Source organism: Nicotiana sylvestris, chromosome 2 (assembly GCF_000393655.2).
Source record: "Nicotiana sylvestris chromosome 2, ASM39365v2, whole genome shotgun sequence".
Taxonomy (NCBI): domain Eukaryota; kingdom Viridiplantae; phylum Streptophyta; class Magnoliopsida; order Solanales; family Solanaceae; genus Nicotiana; species Nicotiana sylvestris.
The window spans coordinates 1,527,760-1,553,009 of NC_091058.1; the positions used below are offsets into that span (position 1 = coordinate 1,527,760).

The 25,250-nt window shown below is 36.1% G+C and overlaps 4 protein-coding genes across 4 annotated transcripts; 1 reads left to right on the plus strand and 3 right to left on the minus strand.

The window, feature by feature from the left end:
• Positions 1 to 1,797: 1,797 nt before the first annotated feature.
• On the plus strand, positions 1,798 to 3,654 carry LOC104233482 (uncharacterized). The gene is made up of 3 exons (XM_009786880.2): positions 1,798 to 1,953; positions 2,230 to 2,444; positions 3,023 to 3,654. Exons 2-3 carry the CDS (start codon positions 2,249 to 2,251, stop codon positions 3,361 to 3,363), a joined length of 537 nt encoding a protein of 178 aa, XP_009785182.1. The 5' UTR covers positions 1,798 to 1,953; positions 2,230 to 2,248; the 3' UTR covers positions 3,364 to 3,654.
• A 645-nt stretch (positions 3,655 to 4,299) lies between these two features.
• LOC104233483 (actin-related protein 2) lies at positions 4,300 to 10,591 on the minus strand. Its single transcript, XM_009786882.2, has 15 exons — positions 10,387 to 10,591; positions 9,363 to 9,473; positions 8,821 to 8,955; positions 8,608 to 8,679; positions 8,443 to 8,521; positions 8,173 to 8,222; positions 7,794 to 7,897; positions 7,626 to 7,694; positions 7,488 to 7,551; positions 7,235 to 7,303; positions 6,696 to 6,779; positions 6,534 to 6,592; positions 5,959 to 6,025; positions 5,404 to 5,487; positions 4,300 to 4,619 (listed from the first exon to the last, which is right to left on the minus strand). The coding sequence occupies exons 1-15, from the start codon at positions 10,426 to 10,428 to the stop codon at positions 4,539 to 4,541; spliced, it is 1,170 nt and encodes a 389-aa protein (XP_009785184.1). The 5' UTR covers positions 10,429 to 10,591; the 3' UTR covers positions 4,300 to 4,538.
• Positions 10,592 to 16,131: 5,540 nt separating this feature from the next.
• On the minus strand, positions 16,132 to 18,864 carry LOC104233486 (pentatricopeptide repeat-containing protein At5g14080). The gene is made up of 2 exons (XM_009786884.2): positions 16,875 to 18,864; positions 16,132 to 16,595 (listed from the first exon to the last, which is right to left on the minus strand). Exons 1-2 carry the CDS (start codon positions 18,532 to 18,534, stop codon positions 16,297 to 16,299), a joined length of 1,959 nt encoding a protein of 652 aa, XP_009785186.1. The 5' UTR covers positions 18,535 to 18,864; the 3' UTR covers positions 16,132 to 16,296.
• A 102-nt stretch (positions 18,865 to 18,966) lies between these two features.
• Positions 18,967 to 22,519, minus strand: LOC104233484 (ACT domain-containing protein ACR6). The gene is made up of 7 exons (XM_009786883.2): positions 22,219 to 22,519; positions 21,858 to 21,903; positions 21,598 to 21,712; positions 21,442 to 21,509; positions 20,168 to 20,776; positions 19,859 to 19,963; positions 18,967 to 19,769 (listed from the first exon to the last, which is right to left on the minus strand). Exons 1-7 carry the CDS (start codon positions 22,263 to 22,265, stop codon positions 19,431 to 19,433), a joined length of 1,329 nt encoding a protein of 442 aa, XP_009785185.1. The 5' UTR covers positions 22,266 to 22,519; the 3' UTR covers positions 18,967 to 19,430.
• Between the last annotated feature and the right edge of the window lie 2,731 nt (positions 22,520 to 25,250).

Here is a 25,250-nt window from a genome sequence, read left to right on the forward strand (position 1 = left end):
TTCATGAACATGTTTTATTAGTAGACTAATCAACGTGTCCCCTAAATTTTTATTTTTAAGGAAAAAAAAAGGATACAAACCGCACGACCAAGTTTCTGTACAAGACGCCAAAAGCTAATCTCCCTTTCAAAGGAATTTCTTCGGACCCAATTAAGATTGTGTCATCATGACTCAGGTATCTCTTCAGCACATTTCTTAATCATAAATACACTTACCTAAATTACGAAATGAGATCACAAAATAACTAAGTATCGTTGATCCGTTATATCACCTAAATGGGAGTGACTGTAAAGAAAAATAAAGCAAGAAAAGAAGGGAGAACAAATATAGAATTAAGCAGAGATTCTCTAGGAACTTAATTCATAGTATACCTTTTTCTAGTAATTTCATAATTCTTACTTATCCATCCATTTTTTATTTTTAAAAAAAAGAAATAACAACGTTTAAAAATTATAGTATTAAACATGATAGGTAGCTTTTGCTACCACACACAATATGCATTAACCTCACCTCCAATGGTATCTAAGGTAGCTTTTGTTATCTTCCAGGATACACTAGGGAGGCTAGTAGTAGCACAACTCCCTCAACTCAGTTGTAAAATGCTCTGCTGGTCTTAAAGAAAAAGTTTTACATATTAGTTTTGTTTGGTAATTAACAAAAAAAAAAACTCAAACTTGGTAAGAGTTAGGCGGGTTTCGCCATGACCCACTATTTAGGTAGAAATGACGTGGGATAGCCACTTTTTAATATAGTATTTAGTTTTTATCCAGTATTTTTAATGCTGAGCAAAATTAGCTACTACTCTATTAAAACTAATACGAAAAGACGTTTTTACCCTTTCTTTATGAGTGCTGTGTAAATATAAAGGACATGGTGTCCTTAACATTTACACTACATATATGAAGTTAAGGACGTCATGTCCTTAACATTCACACTGTACATATGAAGTCAAGGACATGATGCCCTAAAGTTTAATAACGGAAGGTGCAAATACAAGACATTTTGTCCTTAATATTTACACAACATTCATGAAGTTAAGGACATCATGTCCTTAATATTTATACAACACCCATGTCTAGCACAGGGGTATTTTCGTCCGGGTGGGTAATAATTTATTAAGCACTGGTTAAAGAGTAAATACATTTTAAACAGTGGTTAAAGAGTAAAGACATCTCTAATTAGTGGCTAACCGTACACTTCCCCCACTATTTAGCCCACTTAACTCAGCCCAAGTAATCTGTAGATGTGTTTCACCAAACTCGGCCCAACAACTTCATTTTACAGCCTTAGTTGTAACTAACCCAATAAACGGTCTTACAACTAGCTTGATACGTGGTTAAAATAAAGGTTATGGTCTCATTGCAATATTGAAAATGTTTCGGCTCCTTGTATTTTCATTGGTTCGTCATTGTTTAGACATAACCAACTGCAGGCAGTTTCTATAATTGATGGAAAAGCGAGTAACAAAAGTTAAGTGCAATGAAGCCATTTCTCTACAACAATGAATACATCTACAAAGAAATAAAGATGAGAGGTCAACGTACAAGTTACTTACAATAAATGTGAAGTTATGCTTGGCTTAATTCTTTCATCTATGATCACATGATTCTCAGTAGAAACAATCCTTCACTCAGCCCAGACGATTAATAACAGAGAAAAAAAAAGTAGTTGAGATAATAAATAGACAGTAGCAACTAGCAAGAAGTTCAAGAAGCAGCTAGAAGGCTTGTTAATTTATATCACGTTAAGAAGCAAGACCATCATAAATTCCAAACATAATTCAAGAAAATGAAAGGTGGGGGACCTATTTATTTCTCTATGCAAATTGTCTATTTCTTACCATACTCTCTTTCCTACACATCCACCCTTACAAACTTCCAAAGAAAGTTCACATGCTTTGTTTGTTTGTGAATTCTGAATAGCTAGTAACTGCTGCAGAGTGCATACAATAAGGTCCGATCCTTGTCTCCCTCTTTCTAACTTTGATCTCTTTTTCATTTCTGTCGTTGGTACTTATTATCCATACACCCACTCTCACATCTTTTTTTATTATAGAATTTTTCAACAATATTAGCTAGTATTTTTTTGTGTGTGTTTTCTTAACTTATTTTAAAATAGGCTAGCTGCTCGATTTACTAGCTTTACTAGCTTAGAGCTAGCAGGGGATAGCTATTCACATATAAGTAGTTTTATCTGTTGCTATCAGAGTTTTAACTCTTAAAGTCTCAGGTCAGTCTGCGCTGTTGCCATGACTACTACTACTACTACAGTTTTCCTCTTGGTGATTTCATGCTGCTTCTTGTGGTTGTGTTTACCATTTCCTTTGGATGTTGAGGCTTCATCAGCAGCAAAAGTGGCTAATTCCCAGATCACTGTCATGGGTTTGGTTTACTGTGATATTTGCTCCAATAATTCCTTCTCCAGGCACAGCTACTTCATGCCAGGTATTACAGTTTTCCATACAAGATTTTGGTGGAATTCTTGCATATTCACAAATCCATAACATTTTTTCTTCTTCTGTCTTAACTACTTCATTCTGCATAGTGCTACCTAAAATAATCCTTTGGTTAGAGGTGTCAAACGACTGGTCAAAACACTAAGCAGTGATGACTCAACCCGTTCGGATCAAGATGGGTCAAAACACGGGTCATAACCCAACCCAACTAGCATGAACTTACCTCCATTTTTTATTTTGCTTTTGAAAAAAGAAACTTAAAAGCTAATGTATTTTTCTTAAATTATTAAGTTAAGTTCGTCCAATTAAAATAATTCCCTATCTCCACGTTTGATATGAATTTGTATGCTTGGGTTTGGATTGCATTTTGACCCGCTAGGTTACACTATTTGACCCAATAAGCTGACAGGTCATCTTGGGGGTTTTGGGGGGGGGGGGGGGGTTCAACCCATTTGGGACAACTCAACAAACGGGTCATAACCCAAACACATTTAAACTTGGACAGGGGACTAAAAATTGGTTGATTAATCGGTTAATGCCATTGATATTGGAATAAACAATGAACAGGTGTAGAAGTTAAGATAGACTGCACCTTCAAAGCAATGTCAGCAAGGACAGCAGAGCTGGTATCAGTGTCCGTCAACAGAACTACCAACAGATATGGTGTTTACAGGTTGGAGATACCATCTGTGGATGGAATAGAGTGTGCCGCAGAGAAAGCAATTGGCAATTCCTGCAGAGCTAGCCTTATTGGAACTTCATCTTCTTCCTGTAATGTACCTGGCTCTACAAGAACCACTACTGATGAGATTACCATCAAATCTAAACAAGCAAATATGTGCATCTACAGTCTCACTGCTTTGAATTTCAAACCTTCTAAGAGAAATGTTGCTCTTTGTGGGAATTAGAAGCCCCAACAACAGAGTTTCAACATATATGTCTTCTCCTTGTCTTTCACTTTCCAATTTCCCATTTATAGGGAATAATATGTATAATTCATTTGTCTCCCTTATATTTCCATTAATCATGTGCCTCGTCCTCAATTTCTGGTAATCAAATTCTTGCATCACACTATGCATGTGAATACAAGGAAATGTATTAAACACAGGCATTAAGTATTGCTGTTGTTAGCTGGTTAATCAATCTGTTTTCTCTTTTATGTACAAGAAAGAGAAAGAAGGTTATCTTTGTGTTGTGTACCTCTTTGGACATGAGAATCTCATTTTATCTTTTAGTCGAATGACAACTCTCTAACCTGATATCAACAGCAGAGCACAGGTGCTAGCTGTCAGCAAGATAAATGTTTATCATTATGCACTATTATGACGAAACAAAACATGAAATTTTTTCTTTGCAGATGTAACAGGCGAAATAATACTGCAACTACATCAACTGCAAAAAGAGAACAAAGTTACAAGCTCAGACATGGCAGAAAGATTACTTTGTCTTAGCTACAAGAGACTTTCCAATTTATATTCCATCTAATATCATTACGTAATGTAACCAACAGGTCTTCAGCCATGCCATTACAAATTTAAGATTTGACTTAATAAGTGTTCGAAACACAAATAGTGCCCTTCTCCACATGCTACAAGAAGGAATATAAAGTGAATATCTGGAAAGGAAGTTAACAATGACAGATCGACAAACAACAATTGTACCTCAACCTGCAACCCATTAGAGAATTAGTTCACAATCTCTTCTGCCCACACCAGATTACACGATGAGCTGCTTATGTTTCTGCTCACATTTAATGAACTTCACACAAAAGGGGTCAGCAGGGAATCAAAAGTGGCTCCAATTAGCAATCTTTTATTTCAATATCGACTGTACAAATTCAAGCCTTAAAGAATCCCCCGCTCAACTCAGATAAACTGCAGATGCAGTAAAAACATTCAAATATGACATTTTTTCCAGTTAATTCTAGAGAATTTTGGAGGTAAATACAGTATAAGAGCTTCTTCATTGAATGCCAGTCATTGCGACCTTGATACGTCAACCAATTTTCAGCGTGCCTTGATCTGTAAATTCCAAGCTTTTCTTTGGAAAGATAAAGCTTAAACAAGTGATGGACGTGTAAAAATCACGCCTGGCCACACTTGCTTAAGCAAGCAACTCCCTCTTCTAAATAATCTTGTCTATTGATCCAAAACTCAGGGGCATCCTGCAGAAATTATTCGATAATTCAATATTTCATTTCACATCATAATGTTTCTTTCAATTAAATGCTCTTCAATTACGGTGCATATTGACTCAGTGAAACTATTTTCTTTTTGACATTATGAGAAAAAAACAATAATGCTCAAAGAGAGACGAATGCCATTCTATAGATGATTTGAAGATGAAGGAGGATCCTGACTAGAATAGAAGGACAGCATGAACCGTTTACAGACATGAAATATACCAGCCACAATGATTTGTTTGGACTCAATAAGAAGATAACCTCGTTTACTTTTTGCCAAATGATATGCTCTTTCATCGTCATTTCAGCAAAATATACAGTAAAAATATTTTCGCTGCCGCATAAAAATTTCTTAACCTGCTGTGGTGAGTGGATTATTCAGTTGCATTCAGCCACCGGAGTATCTTTCATACACAGATGATTTCATCAATTGCACAAAATGTGGAATAAAAAAAAGATGGATTGGGGCCAAATGCAAAAAACGCATTTTACTTGCGGCTGAAGTTGATGATTGCCACGAATGTGTCACATCAAGATAGTACAATCCAACATTTTCGATCCCTAATTCAATTGAAGATGGAAGTGGGATACTCAAATCTTGAAAGTTATGGAAAAGAGTACAGATTGAAAAAGGTTGTATCCCAGGCAACCAACTTACTTTCTTTTCTAATTTTAATTTCCTCTCTGAAATTAAATACTCGTTTATATGCATTGTAGTGGAAGGAACAGAGATGGGGCTAGAGAGACAGAAGGAGATATCATATACCTTCATAATTCCTGCCAGAACCGCACCTCCAAGGTACACCATATGCTTTCTTCTTGGTGGATCTTCTATTCGTAAGCGCAATTTCTGTTGCAGAAAAGACATAAAACAAAAAATAAAGATAGAAAATTTCAACGAAAACCAAGCAACACATGAAAGAGAGAATATGCTTGTAACCAATGTAATCGAAGTTCCTAGAATATGCTAAACCCTACTCGTCCTGCTCCAACTACTTTCATATCTCCATCTTTTGATTGACTTGAATTTATACCAGAAACCGTCATAAGCAGCAGGTCTCTATTTTTTTTATATTTTTTTTTTTTGCCTCTTTAGTTTGATGAAAGCTTTTCCCCTATGGCTTTTACCAAGGGGAAAATGATTTCCATGCCTTCTGATCAGACATCAATGCAATTTTATTCAACACTAATTGGTTCCAAATAATCAAATTAGGTTTGTAGGTCAGACAATTCGAATAAAAGCTACTTTGTCGCATAAGCCTGATCCATAAGCTAAAAACCTCAAGAAATGGCAAAAATAATAAAAAAGAGGCAACTGTACCTTCAAACCATCTTTGTTCCCCTTCAAAACAACATCAAGATAGCGGTCCAAAATTTCTTTCTCAAGGCTGTCAGTGTTTGAAAGAAGAAAATACAAATACAAGTGTTATTTAAATAAGAGAGAGAGAGAGTCTGGGTGGAGGTGCGGCAAGAAAGAGTTCATTCCTTTTATTCCCTCAGGAAACAGAGGGCTATCATAATTGCAAAAGTAGAGTTTAAGGAAATAAATCACAAAGAGAGATAAAAATCTTTCTCAATGACTGATAGGGCCGCGGGGGGGGGGGGGGGGGGGGACTTAGCAAATTTTGATACTGCACAATGAGAGAGTTATCAAAGTCATACAACAAAACAGTTACATAGTTCAAAATCTCTGCCAGATTGATCTAACATTAGTCTCAGAGAAAATTCAAGGATATACTATGGTTCATAAATTTAAAGAAAGCATTCACACTAGTTAAAAGTTCCTAGAAATGTGTGACAATAATGTAGTATTTAGAATCAGTCATGCACAATTGCATTACTCGGCAGCTAAGTTCTCAAAGCTCTGTCATAAGGAAGAGTATTTGAGTAAGTTACCGACTAGGTAAGCCAGGATACATAGTACTTCCACCACTCAAAACAATATGTTGGTAGAGCTGCAAAAGGTTTCAAAGTAATGATTATTATATTAACAATAAGATGGAATGCAAATAACAACACTACGGGCAAAGAATACAGTAAAATTCAAATTTGAAGTACCATCATCCTGTTATCAATATCCATCTCCTGGATGCAACGAAATACCATGTCTGCCATGCCATCACCTTCAACATCAATAAGATCCTAAAATGGATAATGAAAATAATATTTAGCTTCCTTCCACATACATCAACCCATCAATTAGAGTTCCGGAGAAGCATGGAATAACATTTTAAACCATGCAGTTACAATGTTGCTTCAGCTTGTCTTAAGGACTCTTAACACTTTATTTGAAACAAATCGATTTGAAGATGATAATCTATTTTTTGCTTTCCTGTTAGAAGGTTGAAAGGTCAAACTAGTTTAACAATAACAGAAGATCCATCAATTTAAAAAGTTGTCAAGACAAAAGATGGTCATTGATTAGGTAACAAGTGTCACATAGCATCTGGCATTATACAGGATTAGCTTTCTTTGGGGGGAAATGTGAACAGCATTTACTCTTCCCCACTATGGGGAACCAGCAAAGCCCGTGCATGTTTATGAAAGGTATATTCATGGATTTTGAAAGAGGAAAACAAATGGGATTGCATGCTTACTGGAGTAAAAAGAGCCTCAGGTGCCTGGAACCTCTCTGTGCCAACTTTAAGTACCCTCCCATCTGGAAGCTGTGAAAAAACAACCCTAAACAATGGGTCACTGAATGACTAAGTTTCTTATGGAAACATGAAGATTTTTATATCCAAGAGCAAGGTGTCATACCTGATTGAAGATTCAAGGTAGTAGAAAAACTAAAATAATAGTAAATTTATTTTTCCAATTAAGAGCTTATTATGGATGGAGCCTACTCACAGTATAATTCTTAACAAGAATAGTAGTCTCAAGCCCTAACTGATATTCTCTCTTGTAATCATAACTGCAGTACAGCAAATACCATTACTCCCCAGAAGAAGTTGTAAAGGAATTAAATTATGACAAAAGTTGTTTTACCTAATGTAGCACAGCTTTTCTTTAATATCCCTGACGGTCTCAAAATCAGCACTCTTATTCATTGCATACCTTCAAAAATTGACTGGCCATCAGAACTCCAGTAATGGTGTAAACTAATCAAATATAGCATGAATTACCACAGCTTATTTCAAATGTGTTGGCAATTACCCTCTTCGAAGTAGCAAATCAACCAGATAAGATGTTATATGGCGCCCCGCTACATTCATTCTTTTTGTGAGGTGAGGGAATGAGTATCCATCAACAACAGGAACCTGCATCAAAGAACTTTCTTAATAACACACTGAAGAAAAAGTATCCCACTGTTCATGGCAAAATACAATTATGTGCTATCAAACGAAAAAATAAGTGAATTAAACGCTGTGTTTATGACCACATTGACCAGAAGCTGCAACGAACAATCTTATTTAGTCAGGGAAACCCAAATGGACTCCTCTGATGCAGAAAAACAGCTCTATATTGGGCAAAATCAATATGGAACCAAGACTATCGGAGATCGTAAAGCAGCTATGATAATGGAAAAACTTACAACATGCGTAACTCCATCACCAGAGTCTATGACTAGCCCAGTCAACAAACCTGCATATATTTTAGAACAGCAATGATGAGCAAATCCATAACATATAACCAAAATAAAAGCAAAATATCTAATTAAACCCATTCTTGTAACAAAAATAAGTATTTACCCGACAAAAATTGCAATATCTGGACTCATGGTGGTCCTTCTCACAATAACAAAAAACATGATTTATGCCCAAGAACTCATATATAAAACATTTCGCCTAATGTATAATGGTACCTTGAGCATACAGTGTTAGAACAGCTTGAATTTGGATGAAGACCCCGGCAAAGTTGTACTTCTCAAACATAGTTTCTACCTATAATTCAAGCATATTTTGAGTATTATTTAGAAATCTTTGAGGTAATACAAAAAGGGAATGTATTCTGTAGCATGAATACAAACCATCTTTTCACGATTTTTCGAAGGATTGAGAGGTGGATCTGTCAGCAGAATTTTGCATTCTGTCGGATCTACCTTCAACAGCAGAATGAAATGAAAGCTTTTTCAGTTAATCATGAACTAGCCATATGCCAAGTATTGTACAAAAAAATTAGCAGGCAAAAGTTAAACTGATAAAAGATCTTCACAGGGAAAGCTAACAGTAGAGAAAGCTACCTTCAGTTCGTTAAAAAATGCATGATCCCACACATGCCCCATATCATCCCAGTTTTGCACAATTCCATTGTTGACAGGATAAGATATATCCAACTGATGCCGCAACTTCAAGCAATCATCTCCCACAATAGTATCCTAGAGAAAGAGTGTAAAAGAGTTATGTATTTGTCAAGAAGTCTGTGAGTTGAGTTACAGAGCTCAATAGTGAAAATGCAGAGCATGTAAGAGAAGGATATAAGAAAGAAAAAATAAGACGAGAAGATTTCCAGTGTCCTGGTTGCAAGACAGACGAATAAATAAAGAATCCAGGAATATAAAATATAGGCATTACTCTAACAATCCCTGAGGTGTTCTGGGAACCAAAATAAGAGTAAACCTTCATTTCACAAGAAGTAGTAATATCATCTAGTTTAGCATGGAAGATGGAACTATTGAAGCCTAGATTTTGTTTCTCCAAGAAGAACTTCCTAGTTGTCTATAAATGCAAGCGAATTCTTTCACATTATCCATTTTAGGGTAAGGATAAAGATAGAGACGTTTACCTTCAAGTCTTGTTCCATAAGCGATTCTTCATACCTTAGCATTGGCCTCCCCACAACACAAGGGAATACAGATGTGGGAAAATTCTCACCCGCAAAGCCACACTTGACATACTGCATTTAGACATCAAAATAGTTATAATAAATGTATTCGATCCCCAAGCACCACCACCAGCCCCAAAGAAAATGCTTAAAAAAAGGGCAAAGCCAACAGCTAGAAACATCTTATGCTTCAGCAAAAGCTCGGTATAAACTCTCTTTCATTTCATAAATCAGAAAAGCAGGTTCCACTAGGAAAGGATGCTTGATTAGGTAGGATGATGGTTTCCATAAACCACACATTTAAGTCAAAGCTTGCATCTTGTGAAGGAAATGATTGACAGAGATTTGGTTTTCAAGAATGAATTGTTCCAAAAAAGAAATAAAACCAAAAGTAGCTTCACAAGCAGAAAATAATTTCGTTGAGATCACCACATAAGTCCAAGTTCAATGAAGTAATGCATTTGATCATGCCAGACATAAACCAAAGTTTCTTTCTCATTTTCTGATAAATCAAAAACATACTCTGTTGTGTTGGGATGAAATGCATCTCAATATAGAGGACTCATGTAGCACATTGTAGCACAACCAACTAGTATGGGGTTGAAATGTAGTTGATTAAACTGAATTTACAAGAAAATCAAAGAAACTTTTATTGATATCACACATCGATAGTTTAACCTTCACAACATAAGAAAATTAACTTTAGCTAACGGATGATGGTTTAAGCATCTCAGGCACAGATGACTGAGACATTTCAGTTACTGTACGCGTCCTTAGCTGCTTTTTTCAGAAGTATATACGCACATGTACAGAGTCACCAAATTTATTCTCATTTTCCCTAATCTATTAAGTAAATATTGCAAAATTTCATCTATTAAAGCCTTGGATAAAAATTCAGTTTCCTTTGACAAATACGCGATCTTCAGATGAATTAGAACTCTACTATACCAAATAAAAAGGCAATGTGAAAGAGTAAAGACAATACCCCGGTGCCGTTGTCGCAAACGACGACGTTCCTACTGTCCATCTTGTAGCTATTCAGTTGGATCAATCATGGAGTCGATTTTCCTTTAAGTTTTTTGTGCTTGCTCTAACAGCAAAGATCAAAGCTTTTAGTTGGTAATGGTCATGGACTTGCTCCGGCTACCGGAAGTTAAAAAAATATTTTTCGTTTGAGTCCTCCAATTTGGTAATTTTGTACTTTTTACCTCTTTGGTGAACTTTCCTGCATAATCAATCCCTTCAATTATGTTTATTATAAATTTGTCTAATTATCCGCTAAATTTTTTATTTTATTTTCATAACAAACATAAAATTGATTTTTTAGAATATTAATGACAAATTAGTTAAATTTATAAAAATTTAATGTTTCAAGGATATTTATGTTTTTATCAATTCAGTATTTCACATATCTTTTCCATAAAAATATTTATTAAAAAATCCTTAAACTCTTCATGTGCAAGTCTGCTCATATCCACAGTCTCAAGCTAAGATAAAAAAATAAAAATAAAAATTATGGTAGGCTAGTAAATAATGTAAAATTAGTCAATGTATGACGATTTATCACAATACAACTATGTTATTGTGTTGCCAAACACACCATAGTGTTGTAACAAACAAAAGTGTATTTCAAAAAGATTAAAAGTGGTAGAATATAAAAATAACACATTAAAGCGTTACCATAGATATTTTGAAAGATTTATAACAGCTTGTTTGGATGGTTGTTACTCATTGTATCATATTGTATTGTTATCTCAAAACAATGTTTGTTTTGATTGTTTAGTTAAAATTGGTTATATTTTATTGTTAAATTCATTGTTCCAGAACAATAAAAAATCTCATTTTTTTTTAAACAACCGATTTAGTGCGGTGGGATTGTTTCGTATTTTTCTTTCCAATTATGCCCTAACTTATTACTTTACAGTTATATTTTACCCTTTACCTTTTTTTTAAACTCCAAATCTCCAACCTTTAACCTACTTTGTCTTCGGCCCTTTTTTCCTTTTGCTGCTTACTATTCTCAACTCCAATGTCAAAGGTAGTAAGAATAGGTTTTATCTTCTTTTTGTTTTGTTTTTCTTCTACTTAGATTTTACGGAAAAGGGCCTAAAATGTCCCTCTATTATATGAAATAGGACATCAAAGCCCTCCGTTAAAGTTGGCCCATTATCTGCCCTTGCCGTCTAAAAATGGGCTCAAAAATATCATTCTCCACTGACAGGAGACTCTAAAATCCACGTGGAATTACATTTGCCTATTTAAAATTTTCAATCCTAATTTAAAATGCCGCATGTATTTAAAAATACTCCAACCCCTTATTATTTCCCTACCCCGGGCCCACCCCCAATCTTTACTTAATATAGCTGTTAGGTTAATTCCAATTACCAGACCATTTCATTTCCCATTTTCATCCCAAAAGCTTCTCCCTCAAAAAATTGACCTTCATTGATGTCTGATTTCTCCTACTAATTGGGTCACCTTGTCGATTTCGAGTTGGGTTCTAGTTTAGGTTTAATTCTTTTTCATCTTTATCAGTTTGTTTTGGAGATTTCTCTAAGACAATGTCGCAAAGTTCGAGTAGCTTAAATGGGTCGATTAGGCGGTGTCGTTGTGGACTTGCTGCTAATTATTTCATGGCGTGGACTCCTTTAAATACTGGGAGAAGATTTTTCAAGTGCCCTAAGCATGAGGTAAGTAAATTTGTTGATGGGTTCTTTTAATAATTTCGATTTGACTGTAATTTCTTTTTCTTTTTTTTGGTTTTAGGATGAAAAATGTTCCTATTGGGAATGGTAAGATGAGGAGCTTCCTCCTAGAATTTCAAATCTCATATGCAGTTTAAAGAAGGAAAAGGAAGCTCTAATCCGTGAAAGAAATGTACTTCAAAGGAAAGTTGTCGATCTTGAGAATGTTATGATGCTCGTTGATCATGGAGGAATAGAATCCTTGGAATTGGAAAGAAATGTTCTAATGAAGAAAGTGGTTGATTTAGAGTACTCAGCTGTGCGTGATGCTAAATTTCGGAAGAAGATGTGAATTTTCTTTTATATGATATTGGGATATTTTGTTATGTTCTTTGGATTAGGGGGAAATGATATATAATGTTAGTGTTATTGTGGCTTAATTGTTGTGTTTTATTATGTAATGGAATTTTATGTTTTTGTGCAAGGATTCAATGAAGTCATTCCCATTCATTTGAATGTTTATGTCTATGATTGAGTTACTTGCTGTGATAATTAGTTTGTTGGTCTCAAATAGGTGTGTGAGTAAACTGATATGGTGTGAAGTGTTTGAGAATTGACTACTATAACTGACTCGTATATGACCTTGTACAATCCGAAAAGGGTCTAAAATGCCCTCACATATAGCTGTTGGACCATATTCAAACAAGATTTACAGAAGAAAGAGGCGATTAACCAAGCATAAATAGTCATCAACTAGTCATTCAAGGGATAATACAAATCAACAGAGTTAACTAGTCATTCAACAAACATCAACATAAATGTCATTAACAAGTAGGTGGTTAACCAACCACAAGAACCATAATTGTGGTTGGTAGCAAAAAAAGTTGTCTATCAACAAAACATAAGTTTAGAACCACCTATATCTAATGCCATCACATTCAAAACAATTTAGAAATCTGCAGATTTAGTCTTCACATGGGTTCTTTCCTTTTCTTCCCATCATCTTAATATTCTTTCTCCTTTGTTGTTCAAGCTGGTTAGAAGTGATTGCTGCCTTCCCCTTCCAGGTTGTCTTGGTTGGGGAATATGGCAAGTTTGTTGGTGTGCAAACTCCATTATCATCACCCATGAAAGGAATCCTCCTATTTTCAGTTGGTGGCAACCTTTGAGACTTCCTCACCTTCAACTTTGTTAGTTTCTCAGAAAGAATCTTTGGCCTTAATGGTGGATCTTCTTCATCACCAATGGAAGGACCATATGCAGTGGACTGTTGTGTCCCATAACAAGTGGATTGTTGTGTTGCATCTTCATTGTTGATCATTGATTGTATTGTCTGTTGTGTTCCAGCATTTACAACTTCTTCTTCAAGTATTTCATCTTCAAATGTATCATCTCCAAACACTTCATCTTCATATACTTCATCTTGAAGCACTTCATCTTCAAGAACTGAACACTGTGATGATATGCTTTTGTTTGAAACCTTTCTCTTTTTGGTTTTGGAGATTTCTCCAGGAACCTTATCCTGCAAAACAGGAAATTAGTTACTTAATTGTAATAAGTAAAACTTTAAGAAGAAATGAATCTATATTACCTTTGGACACCCCCTACAATTGTGGTTAATTTCACCACAGTTGTTGCACTCCATGACTCTTCCTTTTCTTGATAAACTCCACAAATCTTTTCTATTGCTTGCCTCATCAGGTTCTCTATTTCTTTTCACCTTAGGTCGACCAACTGTTTTGACAATCTCTGGGGGCTCCTTAGCTTGAGCAGGATAAACTTTCCAGAATTTAAGACCCCTAACAAGTTGTAGCTTATGCTTATATGTCAGCATATAAGAATCTCTGTTATGCCACCAATTAACACCAGTTAAAGAGTCATCTTTATTGTGATTCATTGCCTTGATTGCATGAGGGCAAGGTATGCCACTCAAGTCCCACAGTCTGCATGTGCATCTTTTTGTCTTCAAATCCACAGTATGCCTATCATCTCCTTCTGATATCTCATATCCATGGTCCTCATTGAATACAACTTTGCACACATTAGCAATAATCCTGTAGTCATTGTACAACTTCATAGAAATTGGACTTATATCAGAAGTCCAACTCATAACCTTTTTCTCATTGTCTGCCAACATGTTCATGACTTTCACCCTTATATCCTCCAACATTTTAATAATTGGTTTGTGCCTAGCTTCAAGGATCCAACTATTAAATGATTCAGTAAAATTGTTATCAACCATTTCATTCTTACACTTTGTATCAAAATAGGCCCTACACTATGCATGTGGTGGATATTTGAGTATATCTTTTGTTGCTTCTTCATCCAATTCCCCTAGCTTCTTTAGTTGGTCTTTGAACTCTTCCTTATAAGTACTCCAGGCACACCACCATAATAGTTTCTTCATTTCACCACTCCTCCACTTCTTCATCCAATTAGCTTCAATATATCTCACACAAAATCTGTGATGTGCATCTGGGAGTATTGTGCGTACAACGTCCAAGAGCCCCTACAGTTTTCACAAGATCAGAAGTCTTTTATTGTAGACTAGTTCAGGTGAAATGCCCCAATTGCCACCATAATGGAATAAAACATCAACTTCTTCAATCATCTTCAATTAGCACATGCAACAAAAAGAAAAGGGCAAACACAAAGGGGTCACATCAGCATTGAAAGCGACAGTTCAAAAATAGAGTTAAACCATAAAAAAGAATTAAAAACACCAACCACACAAACATATTCATTCTGAGATTGAATTAAAAACCCTTAAAAAAGATTCATTTAGTTCGGGACCACCAACCCCACACAAACAGATTTATACTATAATAAACAAACATATAAAGACACAAAACATGTGAATAAACTAATGAGATGGTCACAATACCAAGAAATGTCACATGCATCTCTATTCCCTTTTTCTAATTACAAACCTCTACGGCTCTACCCCACGGTTTAAATGCAAATAAACCAGTAAAAAACTTACATTGACAACAAAACGACAGCTTCAACACCAAATCTTCAAGCTTCGATCGGAGATGAACACTGCTCCAGAACCCTAGCTCATCGTTCAATTTGGGGATTTAGTAGAAAGAGAAATGTAAAATGGTTAAATGGTGAAAAGAACGAGGGGTTAACTTATCAATGGTGGGTTAGGTAAAGATTAGGGGTGCGCCCCAGGGTAGGAGTAGGGAAATAATAAGGGGTTGGGGTATTTTTAAATCCATGTGGCATTTTAAATTAGGATTGAAATTTTTAAATAGGCAAATGTAATTCCACGTGGATTTTAGTCTCCCGTTAGTGGAGAAGGACATTTTTGAGCCCATTTCTAGACGGCAAGGGCAGATAAGGGGCCAACTTTTAACGGAGGGCTTTGATGTCCTATTTCATATTGTAGAGGGGGCATTTTAGGCCCTTTTCCGTTGATTTTAACTTCAATTCTAATTACTTTAATCTCTAATTAGTTGTATACTATTGGTTGTTTTCAAATCTGCAAAGTGTTACTTATTTATCTTCGTTCCTTTATTCTGCCACCACACGATTTTCGTTCGTTTATATATCATCGTTCTTTTTTTCTAATGATAGTTAATCTTTAATTTTAGTAGAGAAGGATATTCTTAAATTATTTTTATGCGTAATTCTTGATAAATTTAATTTAAAATAATTAAGGCTATTTTAATAAACTTATCAATTACAGTACAGTACGATACAGTCAAACCAAACAGCAAAATGTTATTTAACAACATCAAGTCATACAATCCATCTAAACGTTGTATTCATAAAACGATACAATACAATACGATATGATACAATACAATACATTATAAAACGATAGATAACAATGAACCAAATAAAGCGTAAATGGTCAAAACATTTTAGTTAGTGGTTTTAGAGGACTAGAATTGATGTTGAGCAAATCATAAATGCCCCTCATACATGATAGGAAAGCAATTAGCTAACTTACGAGTGATTCAAAAATTATTGTGTTTCGCAAAAGAGAGCAAAAATAAGAAAGGAAAAGCCTTTTAACTTGACCTGGTTATGTATTACCCCCCCCCCCCCCCCCAAAAAAAAAAAAAAAAAAGATTCTCTATGTATTATTGTTCTCAGTTCTGTATTCTCATATGTATATTGATGTGTCCGCTGCCCCCTGCATTAATCATATGGTGAAGACCCATGTATAGAGCATTCTGAATGTACAAACATGTGGTATGTCACCTGTAAGCCATTTCTTTCCCCAAGTCATTAGTAGAATTGAGACGGTTTTCTTGCATAACTTGAAATAACTTGAGAATTGGATCTGGTTTTGAAGAAGATGAGATTGATGCCAATATTTCATTGCTCAGTGCCTGATACATCGAAGGAGATTTGCCTTGAATCCACTTCAAATGTTCAACAGCCATACTTATTTCTCCAGCATCGGCTAAAAATTTAAGAAAAATCAGATGGGAGTCTAAAAATGCAATATCAGAGCTTTGGCCACGAAGTAACTCCATTGCAGGAAGCAAATGACCTGCAATTATAGGATAACACTTGAATTAGAAAAGATACCTTGTTTTCTTGGTATATATGTGTATTAGAACTATTTTTGCAGTTAATATATAATCATAAGGGTTGCTATTATCACACGAGTTTAACTTCAATACACTAATAACTATGGTAACCGTCCATAAAAAGTGGGATCACTAACCTGAAAAAGTAATGCAAGTTACCTGGTATACATGTTAAAATGTATTGATAATGTAAGACAGTGTCTATATGTTAAATCTTTATAAAAGATGCAGAGTCATACCTTCCTTGCAGAGGCTGAGGATGAATGTACACAAGACGGATCGTGCAATGGTTGGATCCTGCATAGCACATCTGTTGAATATTTCAAGAGCCATTTTGAGATTTTTTGCTTGACAAAGCCCTTTAAGGACTGAATTATATGTAATAGCCTCAGGTACTACTCCTTTCTCTGTCATGTCATTGAAAAGCCTACAAGCATCTTCAATTTCTCCTTCTTCTGAACACTTCTGAATAAGAATATTGTAAGTCTCTAAATTACCAGGGCACCCATTTGTGAACATCTCATCCCACAACCGTTTAGCTGGTCGCAGTAGATCTTCTCGACAGCAAGCTTCTAGCAGGAGATTATAAGATTGTATATCAGGAACTGCACCTTTCCTTCTCATGTCACGAAGAACCTCGTAAGCTTCTCTAACTTTACCAGCCTTGCACAAAAATGAAACCATAATATTATAACTCTGTGTATCAGTAAAATAGTTTATAGCGGACAACTTTTGAAATACTTCTAGCAATTCATCAATCTTTCCATGCTTACAAAGGTTTGCACTTAAACTCGTCACAGTAACAAGATTAGGCTCCGTTTCTCTACCCAGCATGAAGTTTAAAAAGAAGATGGCGAGTCCAGGATCACTAGCTGATACCGATCCTATCAAAGCATTGAGCAGATCATCATCCATTGGAAATTTCCCAGATGCAATTACTTTGCCCAACTCTTTAGCTTCGGAAATCAGCCTCTCTGAAATCAAATCAAAGATGAACTCTTTATAATCATTATTCCTCGGAGCCACTCCTAGTTTTCTCTTCTTCTTCAAAACCAACTCTTTGTCAACTACGTTTCGCATATTCCCCAACGCTTCAGCAACAACGCTATAAGCAATAAAATCAGGTTTACACTCCCTTATCCTCAATTCATCAAAAGCAGAAACAGCTTCAGCTATCCTAGAACCAGAGCATAACCCTTGTACGACTAGAACTGCAACAACGGATCCATTAATCCCAGAAAAGTCAATCTTCCTGACCTCATCTAACAAACTCAAACTCTTTTCCAATCCATTAAATCCGCAGAATCTCCACAGAAACACACCAAAACCAAGTGTGTTCAACCGAACACCTCTCCGATTCATTTCGTCGAACACCTGGAAAGCACATTTATAGTTACCTTCCGATGACAGAGCAGCAAGAAGTGAATTACAAGTTTGGGATCCAATCTCTGATGCCAACGAAGGAACCTCACTGAAAACGGAAAATGCTAAGTGGGATTTCTTACCAATGATCTGGGAAGCAATGACAGAACGATAAAGCGAAGGATGAAGGCGGATTTTCTGAGCTTTTACCTGCTTAAAGAGCTTATCAAGGGTATTGAACTGACGGGAAATGCAAAGAGACTTGAGAATGGAATGGTAAGTGGAGGAGTCGTGGGAGAATCCAGGTTGCTGAGAAGCCCAGTTGAAGAAACCAAGAGCAAGGGAATGGTGGTGGACAAGGCAAGGATCGATGACTCGGGCGACGAGTGTCGGACTGAGAGATTCCCGACATCCGAGGCTGTACAACGTTTGCTCTAACGCTGGAGTCCATGTTTGGCTTGGGCTGCTTTGCTTTGATCCGTGGATGAGAGCCCGGCTTATTACACTTGCCAACTCCCCTACTGATCGTTTCATCATTTTATACGGTCTGTTTTCTGTGTTCTTAAACGCTTTACCCTTATGTTTTGAAGGAATGTTTCTCCTTTTTAAAGACCAAAGGCTAATTAATATCGCAGAAACTGTAAAATAGCTAAATAATCATAACGTCATTAGTACTACAATATAATCTTTTGCATCCTGCTGTAGCCTTTCTACTCCTCCGTAGCAGGGTTAAGTTATGCATACACACTACCCTGCCCATACCTCATTATGAGTTCCACTGGATTGTACGCAGATCATGCTCGCGAGTACAACAGGGGAAGCCAATAAGCCATAACAGCTCCCAAGCGTTAGTTGAATTCATTGGAGAAAAATTATTAGGATCACAATGCCACTTGTAGAAAAGAATAGATAAAGTAATACTGTATTAGCACAGCAGACTACAGGAAAAAGAAACGTCAGGAAAAGGACTGAGGAAACCAAATGGCTTTTAGCCAAGGCAGTTTTCATTTGATCAAAAGTCTAAACCCACAGTTGCCAAAATATCACACTCTTACACGTATTTTGTTTTCTCCACAGTATTAAGTATCTGTACAAGTTGTCATATTCTACTTTATAGTTTGGTTCTCTTTTCTTCTCAGAGTGAATACTGTACAAAGTATATAGTATGTATATATGCACCTATACAATAACCATGTATATACAGAGACCCCTTGGCTATATCTGCTAGTGCTGATGTTTCAGAGTTTCTTTTATCAGTATTCTTGGTACTATATCACTATCTACATGGTCTGTCTAATGGTCACTATTTACATAAAACTAACAGGTCTTCACCAATGGGTAGGATATCTACTTACACTTCCTATTTGTTATCTGACATCTCCATTCTGACATATCTACAAAGTTTTCCATTCTTCTACAGGCAGCCACTTAAGTCAAGTGTAGTATTTCATCAGATTCAGATTTTGGAGGGTTCTAACTTTGAAGAGATTCCCAAAGAGGTAACTGATTGTTCCTTCTTCAGGTAGCTTTGAATGACAAGGATTCCACTTAACATGCAGCATATTTTGTCCAACTTGCTCACAAATTGAGTCAACTGTTTTTTGGTCAACTGGATTCCCGGTCACATCCGTGACATAAAAGATATCCTTTGCCTTCCCACCTTCTGTTGAGATTTCAGCTCTTTTAACGCACAAACTATTCTCCCTGAATATCCTAGTGATATCCGATAGTAGTCCTAACCGATCTTCTGTACACAATTCTAGCTCCAGACCCTGCAGAAAGCTAGCACATATTAGTGGGCTCGTGCTAGAGAAAGCTTTAAAAACTTAAAGTCCTCTTGTCTCGGAATCAGTTGCTTTACCTCAGAGGCTCTTCTCTCAATAGCTGCTTCAAGGCACTGTTTCACACGTTCTCGCTCAGCCTCCGAGCTTATTGGAATCCCGTCAACATGTCGAATGTAGAATTCCTGCAGTAGGCCAAATTAAGGTTGAAATTGGACACAAATTTTCAAAGCAACAGACATATAAGAATTGACTTAAAGCTAAAATGCCATCTCATTAACACATAACAAACCAAAACTAATCTGCTACTTCAACTGAAAGATGCTTTTTTTTGAATCAATACTGCTAGAAAGACCATCAATTACTGTCCACATAGAAACTAACATTACCTGATAAGCTTCCTTCTTCCCAGTGTGAACAACTCCATGAAAGACCACATACTGCATGTCAGTTAAAGTGCAGACAATATCAAACAACAGCTTAGGTCGATCCCTTGACCTCATAGTGATCACAGTGTAATCCTTTTCGCTACAATCATAAACATTTATACAAGGCCTGGACTTCAAATCCTCAACTTTGCCCTGCTCTGTTCTTCTAACCTTTACATAGTCCCTATCAGCAAACATTATCTGGTGTAATCTTCTCTCCCGATGCGTAAATCCAGGAGGTGAAAGTGTCATCTTTGCAGTCTTCAAATCATTGTTACACTTGAGAACATTGTGAAGTAGCTTCTTGATTATAGCAAGACGTTTTGGGTCTTCAATTGCACAACCTGTACTGTTATCGACTACATGAACCACAGCTGCAGCCCTAGCATTATGTGTCCAGATTGCAGCATTCACCACGTTACAGCTAAGGTCAGCAAGAACTGCGCACACTTCAGACAATAAACCAGGTCTATCAGTCCCACTTAGTTCAATGGACGTGTGCTCTTCAGAAGGCATCAAGCCAACAGTTCCTCTCAAAGAGGGTAGCAGAACTTCATCATTTTCAAGAGTCTGTGTAACAGAAAATTGAAAGAATTTAGGGTGCACGCCCAACTTCAGAGTAAAGTGAGGAAACAAAAGAAATCAGCTTAATCATTTGCATTTAAGATTCTTGTTGCCTAGCAGCCGACTTATTTTTAATCTTTTTGGGGCAAAAGACAAACTTAATGGCATGTTTGGTTACAGGTATAAGCAGAAACAATCATGGTATAAAATTCATATTAATTTATACAACATTTGGTTGAATTATAAAATCATGCATTACTAGTTAATATAGTTATGCAGAGTTTAACATCGGTAACCAAACGTTGTATAACTAATACGGGTACAGGGTTTATGGGAATGTATGTATTATTTTATATGGAATAGAAGGTGGAATAAGTAATACATGTATTACCAATGCGTGGATACGAACGTAGAAAACAAAAATACCCTTATAATTGATATATCCAGAAATAACAATCCCCATATACTTTATTCACCGTGTAATAGTTCATGCATAATTTATTCTATGCCTAACAATCCCATGTTATTTATTCTCCACATAACAATCAATGCATTTCACTATATAACTAAGCCATCAAACAAATGACCTAAAGGATCAAGCTTGCTTTGCTGATAAACCATAGGACTATACTGCAATGAAGATTGTCCAAGGAATAAGAGGCCCTTAATACCTTTTGAATATAGTTGATGATTTCTTCATCTCTAACTTTATTTCCATCTTGATCAGTCACATTAAAAACTGAAGAAATAATATATAGAGAATAGTTAGTGGCAAGTCAATTTCATAAAGGAATTCCTTAATCTTCAAGTAAAAAAGCACAGCTTACCATCCATAAACCATCCCCCATCAGAGGAAATGTATGCTTTAGTGATAACAAGGTTCAGATCTGTCAGAACCTGTACAACTTGAAGAAGAATCCCATGCTTGTTGACACTGTCAACCTGCCCAAATTTGAGCATAACATAAATATTTTAAGCACAGAAAGTGAAATCTTTTACTAGTTGATTGGATGCCTAGACTAACAGAGAGAAACAGAAAAGATGGCTTTTTTTTGGGGGTGGGGGAGGGGAGGGGTGTAGGACATGCCTGGATAATGGTAGCATCCTCGCAAGAGTCGTTGTCAATTACCACTCTGTAACAAGAAAAACAAAGGTTAAAGAGAGAAAAAAAAAAGGAATTTTCCTTCATAAACCCTAATTAAATAAACCACTCGATCAGTTCTCCAGTGGAAAAGCAATTCTTGGACAGGGGAAGGGAAAAGTTGACAAGAAGAAGACCAAGGAAAATAATCAAAACAAGTCACTCGTAACAACAGAAGAAAAGCTCAGATAATAATCAATTTTTACGAAAAATAGCGGCTGTGCTGGGCTGGTAAGTGAATAGATGATCTGAGTCGGACACTGAGTCAAAGGAAAAAATGGAGAACGAGGAAGAGAGAGAGAAGTACCTGGGAGGATTCATCCTCCGAATAAGCTTGGCATACTCGTCATCCATGTCTATGAAGATGGTCTCAGAAGAAGAATTTGTTTGATTAATAAGCAGAAGGAGAAGAATAGTGGGGCTGAAAAAGATAAGGAGAGAATGAAGAAAGGGTTAAAAATAGAATAAGTCTCCAATGTCCCTGGAACCTAGGCAAAGGCTGATGATATATGATATTTAGAGAGAGAGAGAGAGAGAGAGAGTGAGAGTAAAGTGGCGCTTTAAGGAGCGGAAAAGGCACCAATTTGGAATTGGGATTATGAAACAACACGCCGCACCACTATTTGACACTTGACATTACCTATTGCAGAATTAAGCGCCTCCTTCTCTTTTTTCCAAGGCGGGTGAGGTGACTCCCGCCCACCATTTGGGACGCTTTTCTTTTAAGGAAAAGGTCTAAATTTAGCCTCCTTAAATTGGACGGACGGTTCATTTTATTATTGATTTCTTTATCTAATATTATTTTGTTACTTCTACCCTTTCGGTAGGATGACTCCTGTTACTTTTTTGAGCCGAGGGTCTCCTGGAAACAGCATCTCTATCCTTCGGGGTAGGGGTAAGGTCTGCGTACATATTACTCTCCCCAGACCTCACTTGTGGAATTATACTGGATTGTTGTTGTTGTACCCTTTCGTTAGGAAACAAGTTATTTCATGATTAACTATTTAAAAATTAGTTATCTTAGGATTAGTTATCTCATCCTATCATAGAGATTAAAAAATACTAAAATTCCGGAATAACTAATCTCAAAATTAGTATATCATAATTTTATCCCAACCAAATATGAAATAAACTCATCTCAAATTTAATCTCATGATTAATTATCTTTTTATCTCTCGTGCCAATAAGCCCTTAGTTTTAATTTGAGCTCTAGTCTGATGGTAACCTTTTAAGAAGTATTTTAAACATGTAAGTTCACCCACTTTATGCTATTGCTTTATTAATAGCAAAAGAATAATACAAGACAACTTGATAACGATAAGGATATTAACCAAAAGTATAATGGGAAACAAAATTGAATAGTTTCAGACAGTACATGAATAAAATTGAATAATTTTCTTTTTAAAAAAATTTGACACGTAGCATGGTTGACCACAAGGTCACTTTGTATTTTAGACTTCTAGCCTTCTAGGTATTGAACAGTCTCATCGTATGATATGCGATTTTTGCATTAATCATGATTATTATTTTTTACTTTCTTTCTAATTTGACTAATATTACTTTTAGGCGAAATGACTTCCTAACCACTTAAGCTTATCGAGTTTTTTAAAGCCGATACATAAACTTTGGATTTTCCAATTTGAACACTCGAACTCATTTTTTCCGTAATTAATAAACACATTTGACCCTTGAGCCTATGCGCGTGTATTACACATACACAGACGTATCCATCCAGTCAGCAATTGACCAATCCAAAACTAAGACCCCACCCAACTAATGACATGTGTAATTTTTAAATAAAAATTGTCACCTATATTTATATTTTAAAAATAAAAATAAATAAAATAAAAAAGAAAACACTTAAACCTTTCCAGCTTCCTCTTCCCCTTCACCGTTCTTTCCCATCTCGCCCCCTCCCCCACACCTGCAACTCTTTCTTCTACTTCCATATCAGCACTCTCTTCCTAGGTTCTTCTTCGTCTTCTCCTCTCTCTATTTTTTTCTAGCTAGGTAGATTGTCGGAGAAATTTTCCGATCAACACTGTCGCAAAATTTGTTTTATTTAAAGTTGTGACAATTAATTTGTTGTAATGGCCAATTGGCGTGACCTCCTCAGCAGCAGGAATCTATTGGCATTGCTCTTGGGCGATTTGGACCACTGGAATGCCATCTCCGACCAACTGGAGCCGCCGGAGAGTTGCAACGAAATGAACAAGGCGAATGCCATCTCCGACCCAGAATTGAACAAGGCGAAATGATTATTTTGAGTTACTGGTGCTTAGTTAGCAACAACTCACGAAAAAACAAGGCGAAATGATTATTTTGAGTTAGCAGTGAGCCCGCAAAGACCGCTGAGAAATTGCTATTGGCGGCTAGACACAGTCGACATCTTACTGAACAGTTCAAAACTATGGTGGATATGATGGTTGGTACAATTAAAGGTTTGCAGGTTAAATTGGAAGAAAGCAATAATACTTGTGTGAAAGTCCTGGAAGAAAAGGAGATTCACCAAGAGAGGATCTCCCAATTGGAGATTGATCTAGAAGCGTCAAATGATATTTGCAATGAGATGAAGCTTAAGTTAGAGGATTATCAAGCAAAAGAGGATAATATCAGGGAGAAAGAAGCTGAAGTTTTGTCTCTTAATTCTAAAAATGGAAGAAGGGGTATTTTAGAAGGAATGAATAAGAACACAATTAAACATAACCCATTTTGTAATGTTGGGCGTTAGGAAGGGGGTATTCACGCACCAGTGCGTCGTGTTCCTCACGCGGGCTATTGATTAGGACTGACTAACACCACATATGCATGGTCAATGGTCAAATGTGTTTATTAGTTACGGAAAAAAACGAGTTCGAGTGTTCAAATGGGAAAACCAAAGTTTGTGTATCGGTTTTAAATAACCCGACAAGTTTAAGTGGCCAGGAAGCCATTTCGCCTTACTTTTATCCCTTAACCGTTGAAATCAAAGTGATAATTCCGTTTTAGCCCTTATAATGCTAAGAGGTGAAAATGAATAAAAAGGGAAATAAATACTAATATAATGTTAAAAAAAAATCTATGTTAATAATAATTACTCCATCCGGTCCACAATAAGTGACCAATTCGCCTTGGGCACATCCATTAAGGAAATACTAAAGTTTAGACAAAAATAGTTAGTGTGACTAAACTACCATTAGTTAAATGTTGCACCATAATTTAATGTGATGAGTAAAAGACTTTTTAGGAATACGTACATAAGGGTAAATTTGAAAAACAAATTAATTTTTTTTTAATTATATAAATTAAACTTATTTTGGACCAAAATAAAAAGACAAATTGATCATTTATTGTGGAATA

Coding starts and splice junctions, on each gene's coding strand:
- LOC104233486 (XM_009786884.2), bottom strand. CDS start 18,534: ATGATGAAACGATCAGTAGGGGAGTTGGCAAGTGTAATAAGCCGGGCT. Junction 16,596..16,874: donor CCTCAGCCTCTGCAAGGAAG/GTATGACTCTGC, acceptor CTATAATTGCAG/GTCATTTGCTTCCTGCAATG.
- LOC104233484 (XM_009786883.2), bottom strand. CDS start 22,265: ATGGATGACGAGTATGCCAAGCTTATTCGGAGGATGAATCCTCCCAG. Junction 21,713..21,857: donor AGGATGCTACCATTATCCAG/GCATGTCCTACA, acceptor AAATTTGGGCAG/GTTGACAGTGTCAACAAGCA. Junction 20,777..21,441: donor TCATCAACTATATTCAAAAG/GTATTAAGGGCC, acceptor TCTGTTACACAG/ACTCTTGAAAATGATGAAGT.
- LOC104233482 (XM_009786880.2), top strand. CDS start 2,249: ATGACTACTACTACTACTACAGTTTTCCTCTTGGTGATTTCATGCTGC. Junction 2,445..3,022: donor GCACAGCTACTTCATGCCAG/GTATTACAGTTT, acceptor AACAATGAACAG/GTGTAGAAGTTAAGATAGAC.
- LOC104233483 (XM_009786882.2), bottom strand. CDS start 10,428: ATGGACAGTAGGAACGTCGTCGTTTGCGACAACGGCACCGGG. Junction 7,304..7,487: donor TTCTTGTTAAGAATTATACT/GTGAGTAGGCTC, acceptor GTTTTTTCACAG/CTTCCAGATGGGAGGGTACT. Junction 6,026..6,533: donor TATCCTGGCTTACCTAGTCG/GTAACTTACTCA, acceptor AAACACTGACAG/CCTTGAGAAAGAAATTTTGG.